General features: G+C 35.3%; 1 protein-coding gene across 1 annotated transcript; it reads left to right on the forward strand.

The window, feature by feature from the left end:
* The first annotated feature begins 5,439 nt into the window (after positions 1–5,439).
* On the forward strand, positions 5,440–8,998 carry LOC137743427 (uncharacterized). Its single transcript, XM_068483315.1, has 9 exons — positions 5,440–5,597; positions 5,748–5,828; positions 5,929–6,059; positions 6,292–6,358; positions 6,764–6,816; positions 7,300–7,354; positions 7,651–7,768; positions 8,392–8,438; positions 8,554–8,998. The coding sequence occupies exons 2-9, from the start codon at positions 5,769–5,771 to the stop codon at positions 8,662–8,664; spliced, it is 642 nt and encodes a 213-aa protein (XP_068339416.1). The 5' UTR covers positions 5,440–5,597; positions 5,748–5,768; the 3' UTR covers positions 8,665–8,998.
* The last annotated feature ends 2,517 nt before the right edge of the window (positions 8,999–11,515 follow it).

Consider the following 11,515-nt stretch of genomic DNA (forward strand, 5'->3'; position numbering starts at 1 on the left):
CTGACCCGAACCCGCGTTGACACGACCTGACCATTGACCCGGTCTGACTCGTTTGCTTCAGTCAACATGGACTGTTGACCGGACAACATTAACTTTTTCGGGTTTTGTCCGAGACCTCTCCTACGCTAATTTCGACATCTTAAATCCGTTTATGACGTTCGTTTTTTGAAATTCAATCGTTATGATAAAGTTTTATTAATTGGACCCTTTATGTGCTTAGGTGCATTTATTGTGGCGATTCCATCTTCACTAGTTTGTGTGGCTCTTTGGCGACGAAGTATCTGTGGGTAGGCCCCTTCCAAAATGCATGATTTTACTATTACAAATGCATACATGAAAAGCATGATTTAATGGTTACATTTATTGAAACATTTTTGAGTAAATTGGATTTACGCTTTATGATATTCATGCTTTATCGAATTTACGTTTTTCGTAGTATATATGATTGATGACTATATACTATGAATAGGTTTTACAATATGATGTTTGAGCTACTGAACTTCAATTAAGATATATATATATATATATATACATATATATATATATATATATTAGAAAATATTATGTTAATGTCCTTATGTACTTACTTAGTCGTTATTCGTATGTTACTGCCTACGGGCAAATGATATTTATATATGGCTACGGCCGGGTGTGGATTGGATATATATGATTGGCTTTGGCGAGGCATGTGTAGGGCCTACGGTTGGAAGATATTTATATTGGCTACGATCGGGCGTTTGTAGATGGCTTCGGCTATGATATATTTATATTGGCTATGGTTGGGCGTTTGTAAATGGCTTTAGCCTGGAGATATTTATATTGGCTTCGACTGGGCATGTGTAGGGCCTACAGGCAAAAGATTTTTATATGGGCTTTGGCCGTGAGATGTAGTGCCTACGAGCGATGGTTCTGCCTACGGGAAATGGTCCTGCCTAAGGGTGTATGTTCTGCCTACGGGGGTATGTTCTATTTACGAGCTAATGATCTACCTACGAGCGCATGATGTAGAACCTTCGGATGAATGAAGAAGTGTTCTATATGCCTTCGGGCAAATGAAATATTTTATATATGTATATGCCTTATATATTTACCACTACTAAGCCCACTATATATATATATATATATATATATATAATACATGTTTTACGAAGTTTTATGGCATGTTAGGGTTTTCAGAAAACCTATTACTTATTATGCTATATGAGTTTTCTAAACTTGGGGGGTTAGTACGTTAAAGATTAACTGTTTTTGTACTACTTATACATACATACATATATATATATATATATATATATATATATCAACTTGGTCCACTCATGTTTTGTTTTGCGTCCCTCATGACTTAGAATCGAGGCGTACAATCCCAGCGTCAAGGCACTCCCACATTGGCATCTTCAAGTCCTCTCGGTGTAGGACGCATCTCTTGTTCATTCAATTTTATATTATTCATTTTTAGTGTTCTGGATTAGTTGTATGCTTTGAACAAGTTCCTTAAATACATATTTATTATATTTAAATTCTTATTATTTGTTCTCATTCATGTTAGTATGGCTTCGTCACCTTAGGGTGACGGCTAGCACTTGCCTACCCTGGTGTTTAGGAGAATATCAGGGTCAGGCGTGTCATCTGCTGAATCACTATTCATCGTCAGAAAAAGTGCAAACTTTTTTTGTTGTGCTTGTTTCAAGTCATGTCTATGATTATGGGGGAGTTTGATTTGAGTTGGTTCTTTTTCATGCGCTTACTTGTTGCTTGTCCAATTACTACTTTATTTTGATTGGGCATACTTATATGGTTTAATGCTAATTATGATCTGCTGTGCTTATGCTGCTCCTACCCTATTTTGTTTGCTGCCTATTTGGACATTACATATGTTATTTTGCCTTTGTCTTTATCTTACCATGACAAAATGGGGAGTAAATTTTAGTTTTCTTACCTTTGCAAGCCTTTTACCCATGATAAATTTCACTTCTTCTTGACAAAAGTTGTTCTTTTGCAGGAGTTGTTTCTTGGTCTTCTTCTGTTGGTTCATGTTCTCTTGAGTATGGGTGTTGAGTGAAATTAGTTATAAGCTTGGAGTATATTGTCAAGGAAAGTTAAAAAGGGAGATTGGGAAGTCAGGACTTTTAGGTTTGGTTTTCCTTGTCAAATATTGTAATTTAACCTCACACACGCTCAATATAGTTTAGACTATACTCTGTTTATGGGCTATTGTTGCTGGATTAAATGTTCAAGATGTGGCACTTTTCATCATGAATGTGCATTTCATATCTATATTCGTGTTGCATTCTATCTAGTTTGATTGTCTAGTCAGTTTTGCGTATTGACTTCCAGCTGTCTAGGCACACAAATTAAGGCCTAACTGACACCTTTCTACTGGTGGTTAGTTTCTAGCCATTGATCTGCCTAGATCTCTTTTGCAACCGACAAGTGTCCTAGGTACAAGTTGGCTGATGGAAGTCATATTTCCTTGGGTATATTTGTTCCTTAGGATTTATGTTTTGTTGTTATGGGTTTAAAATTTGTTTTGGAGTGAATGAGTTGCTTTGAGAGCTTTGAGCTTAACTCTTCTACATTATGAAACCTTAACTGTGAAACCTTCTTCATGCATTAAACACCAATCATTAGGAAGTATGTTTGTGTTGTTTTCATGGTCTTTCATTAATTTTCAAATCCTTATATAGACCTATTTTTAGGATTCATTTCATTTTGTTCCTTCAAATGTTTAACTGGAGAAACTGACTGGTCTTTGAATCCAGATTTTACATAACCATCATTGTTATATCATTTGCATTGATTGTATTGGCTCTCGGTGCCACAAGGTGATGAGCTCAGGAGGAGCTGCCACTTCGTGAAGACCATACAAGTTCATCTCGTGTAAGGCAATGTTGCATAAAGGTAAAGTTGCTCCACAGATAGGGTTCTAGGAATTGAGCTTTGTGTGGATTTTTGGATGAACCTTTGTCTATACTAGTGGATTGGACTCAATGATGAGTTTTAACCCAGATGTGAGTTTTTCCGGCCAAAAAGTCCTTGTATTGATTATTGTCATTCTTGTTCACGTATCTTGTTAATTTGTATGTTACACATTGACTCTAGGGTTTGCAAATAGATATCTGTTGTCAACTAAGTTAATAAAGTTTAAAAATACACTAAACTAAACCCTTGTTAACTAGAGTTAAGTTAGTAAATCAGGTATAGTTGTTTATTCTTGGTTTTGGTAAATTAACAAATCTGATCTTAGTTCACCGGTGACGCTGACTAGTTAGTCAAGCATATATCGAATTTTAAATTGCAGGATATTCCGCCTTGTACCAATATACATCTTCAAGGATTCACAAACCATGAGTGACACCTAGTAGCATGTCATGGCTACCCAAGCTAATTAGAAGATGTTGGAGAACTTATTCAATTTGGGATTACAAATGCAATACTATCGTTTTCTAATTACTATTAATCAGATTGTTTGGTTTGATAGTTTATTCATGTCTATTATTCAATAAGATTCTCGTAATTATATGATTACCTTGAATATGATTTGGAACGGCTTCTTAAATCTCATTCTTACTCTGACTAGATATTCTTCATGTCATAAAGTATTCTCCCTCAACGATTTCAAGGTTAGAGATATCTTGTTGCACATTCACATGCCCCCATGATTAAGTAGCTTAACCCCAACTATGTCGTGGACATCCTCAAATGGAATGCTTTTAACATAGTCAAAGGCTAAGGACCAAACCACAAGACAACTATGATATCTCAGGTCAAATGACTACTTTGCATTGTCTCAACTATAGGTTCTCATGTGAAATGAGTATGAGAACTCTTGTTCATTGCGTTTAGTGGACTCACTCTCTGGTGAGTACTTACATACTTATCTTGGTGTCATTCACTGCAATAACTTGGGACGAGCCACTTTCCTGGAGAGAAGACATAGCATGTACTGATCTAATGATTGTCAATGTCGAATTGGCAATCCTATGACCAGGAATAGGGGTGGTTCGATATGGGATACCAAACCAAAACCTTAGTCCCGATTCCTAAACCGAAATTTTCGGTATTCCTAATTTCAAGACAGATCACAAACCAAAATTTCGGGAATCCCGATATAGTTTCAGTATTTCGGGACAATTGGGAATCCTGAAATATTTTTGGGCTTTTGGTGATTTTGTATTCCCAATTCCCATAGCTGTTATATTTTCATTGAAATTATCAGGTACATACTTCAAACATTATTGTGCTTCTTGTTTTCCTTCGTTTCGTGATTGTTCTTCCATTACTAGTTTCAACTTCATACTCCCGATGAGTTACCTGGCATGAAGTTGAGGAGGTAGAAGGAATAATGCATGAATTGATCAAACGATATCAGTAGGCAACATTAAACTCTTAAACAACCACCAATGCAATCGCGGACAAGTTTTATATGATATCTTCTTTTTTAGTACTGAGATGCATTTATAAGTTTATAACCTATAGAACAGAGTTGTTTTACCATTTAAGAATACACTAGAAGGCAAACCTATTACAGAAGTTATATACCTTTTTGTGATTCTATGGAATACTCATTACACTTCCGGTGTTTATGTTCTCTACGTTCTTCAACAACTTTGACATTGGTGTTTGTGTCACTTCCAGTAAAGGTGACTCTTATCAATGAATTAAAATGACACGTAACACATATGGGGAAGACAATCCCGATTCTCATACCGAAATTTCCGTATTTTTTCGGGATAGCATACCGAAAATTTTGGGAAAATCGGTTTGGGACATTTTCGGTTTGGGATTGGTATTTTTTCAGTTTGGTATGGGATTTTTGGGAATTTTTTTCCACCCTTAACCAGGAATGTTTAGGATATATGTATGAAAGAGAATGGTCTCATGAATCTAACTTCTTAATAACATATTCCATAGACTTATCGTTTAAAGCATATAGCATTTAATGAAAGGGCTTTATACAATAAATTTTGCCCTTATATTAAACTAGTTTATTTTAACATGTAAAGTGTCTGCAAGTGGCCTTTTATCATAATGGTCGAAAGATGCTGAACTTTTGCATAATGGCATGAGTTCAACCTGGTCGGTGGCTAAATTACAAAATCTACCATTTGACAAAAAAAAAAAAAACATGTAAAATGTTTGTAAAATATCATTTATGATTGGCTTTAGGGCATATATACAAGAACATTAGCAATTTAAAAAAAAATTTAAGTACTTATTTTATAAAAAAAAAGACTAATTTTAAAAAGGGAATTGCTATTAGCACTCCAAAAATCTTATTCTACACTCCAAACTTTCTATATTAGGAAAGAAAAATACACTTTTGAGATTTATATAATGAGATTTTTGAAGTGCTAATAATATTTCCCTTTAAAAATAAATATTAGTATTCATAATTAAAATAATAGTAAAAATAAATATTCAATGACTAAACTAGTAATTCTCAGTCACAGCACACAGACCCCGGCGCACCAGCAGCAAACCGTTCCCAGCCATCAACCACACCAGCCGCAGCCTCGTACACTGCACAAGCTACCACTTTCTCACCCACTACACCGGTCGCTCCTCGTCGTCGATACTGAAGAGCCACCGATTCTCAGGTATCTGAGATAACTATTTTCTATTTTAATTTATATATAATCGTTTTTATCGGATTTGATTGTGTTCAGTATTTTCCTCATGAGTGTTGTCGAGCAATTATGTTTTTGTTCATCTTAATTAGACCTTGGTTTCAATTTTTTGAGAATCAGAATGGTAAAACCTGCAGCTCAATGGGAATGCCAAGCAAAATAAAGTTGGAAGAACCCGAATCTTCGTCTTCTTCCGAAGATGTAAGTGATCGAAGGAAACTTAATTTGTTATTGTGGTTAGTTTAGTTTGAAGAACAATCGATTTTTTCAATTCAATTTGCGTATTTTTAATTTGTTATAGGTGGAGGAAATGGAGCAGGCGCTTGCAGATGTGACATTTGGGGAACTGCAGAAGGCGCGCTCGAACGGGTCACATGTAGTGCACCTTAAGCCTAAAGAAGAGAAGAAGGGTGGTCGGGCGAACAAGAACCGGTAGTCTGAGCATACATTGGATTATTTTGTTGGGTTCATACGTTTAAAGAGACTTTAAGAAAAGATTTGGACTACTTGGATCTAACAGAAGACATGACACAAAACCGAGTGCAGTGGCGTTTTAGGATTCATATAGCTGACCTCACTTAGTGGGATAAAGCTTTGTTGTTGTTTGTTGTTGTTGTTCATATGTTTTGTAGTTGATCAGATGAATATGTTTGTGTTTGTGAAGGCCGATGGAGGTTAATTGCACGAAGCCTGTCCCTAGATTTCGAGAGGTCGTTCAAGGTTCAAAAAAGGTGAGATTTTTGTATGGTATTTGTTATGATTTGTACTATGCAGTTCATTCTTCTGTTTTCTAATGGGTTGCAGAAGCTTTCTTTAGAAAACAATGGTAATTACAAATATTTTACCATGAGGAAAGTTAAATTTAACTATAGTAAGTCAGTTGCTATGTTTTTGCCCTGAACTATTTGTAATCAAAATCTGGTATGATTTTAAGCACGACGTATTGGAATTAGGTGGTTTAGTATATCATGTGGTTTTTCTTTTTAGGATTCACTTATCCTGCAAGATTTGATTTGTCAAAGTTATGATAAAGCTAGAAAATAGATGATCAAAGTTGTGAATCACATCTGTAGTTAATCAATGTAATGATAAGCAATCAATATACCTCAGTTCAAATTATTTCTTGCTATGTTCAGGTGGTACGCGACCCACGTTTTGAATCTTTATGTGGAGAACTTGATGTTGGTCGGTATGCTCTCTCTCTGAAAACCTTCACTGGAGTTTTACGTTTATTGGTTTTTTCTTGAAGCAGGTTAGTGAATAACATGTAATCCACAGATGGTAAATGTGTGACGGACAATGACTTTTGAAATTTTAAATGGACAGGGGTTATGTTTTTTTTTTTTTTTTTTTTTGTTTTTGGGGGGGGTGGGGGGTTGGAGAGGTAGGGTATTGGATGGCAAAAGGTTTTTGATATCACTTTGGGTTTTGTTTAATGTCCAAGTTTCTGAAAATTCCTTTTTTAGTTGCTGTTATTTTGTAGATTGGAAAGATGTTCTGATCTTGATCTTATAGTTGTTGTATGATAGATAAACTTTCCTATGTTGGCTTTTTCTTGTTTATTGTTTCATGGGTAGTGGTCAACGTGTCTTGAACTTGCAACTCTTTTGCCTTCAGCAAATTTTGCTTCTGCAAAATGAAAAAGAAAGAGGGAATAACATGTATTCAACAGGTTTAGGAAGAAATATCGCTTTTTATTTGAGGAGGAGCTTCCTGCCAAAAAAGACGTAAGTTTCTTAAATAAGTCATATAAATCCAGTATCATCTATACGTACCGTTTCTCTCTCTTAGTTTTGGTTTGAATATGACAAGAACTACAGAAGCAAATTAAGAAATCTAAGGACCCAGAAACCATTGAAGAACTAAAGAAACATATCTCTTTGATTGTTAGTGCTTGCCTTTATATAAATATATTCGACAGATACCCTCATTTGTGCACCATGCTGTCCTTTTGACTATAAATTTGCTTGGATGAAACTGGTTCTGTAACTATTCATTTATCTTTGTTTTCATGTCTTTGTAGGATAAACAGCTAAATTCTGAGTCAGCTAAGTGTACTGAAGCTGCAATACTGACTGAGCACAAGAAAAAGGAGAGAAAAGCAGCAAAGGAAGGGAAGCAACCCTTTTTTCTTAAGAAATGTAATGCCCTTTCTTGCTGCCTCTCTACCTCTGTGCGCATGTTCATCTGTCTCCGGTTCAAAATACTTCTAGTCAGTACATACGAGATGCAAGGAAATGAAAATTTTTTGTTTGAAATTTTCTATCACAATTCTAAGGAGCAGCTATAGTAACCGGTATTGGCGGTTCCAGTGCTGGACATTTCCTTGGTCATGGTTGAGAATCTTGAGATGTTCATTCTTGTAATGTTACATGGGTGGCAATTCATAGTAGTGGATTGTTGGTGGTATGGAAACTACATGAAGCTTTCTTACAATAATTGTTACATGGGTGGCAATTCATTAAGGTAATGCTGTATTTTATTTGCTTATGAGCGAGCATCATAAGAAAACTTCAATTATTTACCAGACAACCAAATATCTAGGTTAACAACGCGACCCAAATAACATTACAAGATTGAACACTTCAAAACTCTCAACCACAATCAGTGCAGTGTTTTGCATGGCCATCAACCAACAACTTGTATTGCTGCTAACTGGAATTGTGATGAATCGTGTGTTCTATATACTGTTGCTTGGCATAAATAGGAGTATAGTAAATTGAATTAAATTACAATTGACGTTTCATTCTTTAATTATTGGCAGCTGAGATCCGAAAGAAACGACTTGTGGAGAAGTATAAACAACTCAAGGTAACATATTTTCCTTTTGTCATGATGTTGAACAATACCTTTGTGATATTAGTAGTTAGTCATGATGGCTTTGGCTTTGGCTTTGGCAACTAATGTCATCCATTTGCATGATCAGGCGTCTGGCAAGCTCAAACCCTTCATTGAAAAAAGGCGCCGGAAGAATGCAGCAAAGGACCACAGATACATGCCATACCACAGGCCTGACGCTACCGAGCAGCAAATTTAAAGGTTTATTTTGGTTTGATAGGAGCAGAGTAAATTTGATTTTATCTTACTAGCTAAAGTGGAAACCAGTGTGACTCTGGGTAGGACGGACATCGGGTGTTTCCTTGGACGGTTGTAATGTTTAATTCTTTTTGTTAAGGGTATTGAAACACAGAAGAAAATCACTTTGTTTCTATTGTCTTCTGTTGTGCTCAAATTTGGATGCCGTTGGCAGGAGAGTAGCTTACACGGAATGATTTTACTGCCACGTGGCGTAGCAGTCCACTTAAACAATGACGTGTTGAAAATTTAACACCTCAATGTTCTATTGAAACAGTTTGCCGTGGTATTAGTAAATCTGCTTCATGTAAGTTCTCTATTGTAGATTTACTTCCAATGGATCGAGCAAGTTGATCAAATTTATAGCTCCTTGAGAACAGACTTGATATGAATTTATTATACCCCGTTTGTTTCACCTCAGTTAAGATTGATTTAACTTCAAAGATTAAGCTGAATTTAAATTAAACAACTTATTTTTTTATTTTTTATTTTCATAAGAAACGATAACAAGTTATTTAGACAATAACTTAAATTACAAAAGAATCCTCCATCTAGCAAAACTAGCTAAGATATCCCACGCTATATGGGAAGGAGAATAATCCCTAAACTCATTTGAAAACAATGCCCAGAATGGTTGCCCAGTATCTTACTCTACTCGACCATCAATATAAGAATAGTGATGCCATGCAAAAATATATTGGCAACCGAACGAGAATCAAGATGCCATGCAAAAAATTTATATTTATGGGGAAAGCGTTTATCATCAGATTATTGCGTTCTGAGTTTAAATTATTTGTATCGTTTTTAAATAAAAAAGTAAATTTTATTTTATTTTTATTTTACATATTGTTAAATACGATTCACATGCTGAATGCATTTCATAATTCTTTTACATATTTGATATTTTCCTGTGGAATAGTCGAGTCTCAAAATTAAATTGTGGTATAAACATCATCAATGAGAATATTCATGAATTACTAGATTCTTAAAAACAATCAATTAAGAAACATCAACTGTGGAACAAAATGAAAGAATATACTAATTTATTTCTTCTGTTACATCCTAAGTGGGATTTGTTCTTAGCAAATCCACTCATTTTCACAATAAAATAATACTAATTGAACCTGAGAAAATAATGTGCTTATTTATCTTGAAGAAATTTTTGTAGCAGCCATGCATATATGATTTTTCGCTAGCTTTACCCAGATTTCTTCTTGTCCCTTGCTAGAGCACCCTGAACCTTTGGCGGATTCGGACCTCCACCACTCTGAGAATGGGACGACGAACCGCATTTCGTGCCAGGATAAAGGACCGTTGCTGTATCTTTCTTACTAGAAGACATAGCTGCTAATGATAAACTTAATTAAACTTGTTTACAGAAGGTATACGAAGGAGGAGATCAAGTTGTGGCTTTTGCATTGAATATGTTGGACATGATTTATAGACAAAAGAAAAATTCTTCTTAAATTTCCTTTTGTGGAAAGAAATGAAAGAGGAAATGTGTTTACTAGGTTTTTGGTTAACTAACGAAGAAAGCAAAGTGATATCCCCATTAGGCTTGTGTCTACTAACGAAGAAAGCAAAGTGATATCCCCATTAGGCTTGTGTCTACTAACGAAGAAAGCAAAGTGATATCCCCATTAAGCTTATGTGTCTACCTAACATAAAATGGAAGTATATGTCTGATAACTGTGTGCATGCGCAAAACATCACAAGCAAGCATCCAAAGACCTCCTCGTGAGGGCTACCAATTTTCCACTGGACAAATAATTGTAAAACGAGGAACTGCAGGTTATCAATGTCCTTTCTTAACATGTGCTCAAAATAAAAGAAAATAGAAGAAATATGTCCTCAAAATTTAAGTTATATGTTCTGTTAAGACAAACGTTGTCGATCCGTTTTTTTAAATTCAATCATTATGATAAAGTTTTATTAATTGGACCCTTTATGTGCTTAGGTGCATTTATTGTGGCGATTCCGTCTTCGCTAGTTTGTGTGGCTCTTTGGCGACGAAGTATCTGTGGGTGGGCCCCTTCCAAAATGCATAATTTTACTATTAGAAATGCATACATGAGAAACATGATTTAATGGTTACATTTATTGAAACATTTTTGAGTAAATTGGATTTACACTTTATGATATTCATGCTTTATCGAATTTACGTTTTTCGTGGTATATATGATTGATGACTACATACTACGAATAGGTTTTACGATATGATGTTTGAGCTACTGAACTTCGATTAAGATATATATATATATATATATATATATTTAGAAAATATTATGTTAATGTCCTTATGTACTTAGTCGTTATTCGAATGTTACTACCTATGGGCAAATGATATTTATATATGGCTACGGCCGGGTATGGGTTGGATATATATATATATATGATTGGCTTTGGCCAGGCATATGTAGGGCCTACGGTTGGAAGATATTTATATTGGCTACGATCGGGCGTTTGTAGATGGCTTCGGCTATGAGATATTTATATTGGCTACGGCTGGGCGTTTGTAAATGGCTTCAACCGGAAGATATTTATATTGGCTTTGACTGGGCATGTGTAGGGCCTATAGGCATTTGTAAATGGTTCTGCCTACGTGGAATGGTCCTGCCTAAGGGTGTATGTTCTGCCTACGGGGGTATGTTCTATTTACGGGCTAATGATCTACCTACGAGCGCATGATGTAGAACCTTCGTATGAATGAAGAAGTGTTCTATATGCCTTTGGGCAAATGAAATATTTTATATATGTATATGCCTTATATATTTACCACTACTAAGCCCACTATATATATATATATATATATA

Source organism: Pyrus communis, chromosome 8 (genome assembly GCF_963583255.1).
Source record: "Pyrus communis chromosome 8, drPyrComm1.1, whole genome shotgun sequence".
NCBI classification, from domain to species: domain Eukaryota; kingdom Viridiplantae; phylum Streptophyta; class Magnoliopsida; order Rosales; family Rosaceae; genus Pyrus; species Pyrus communis.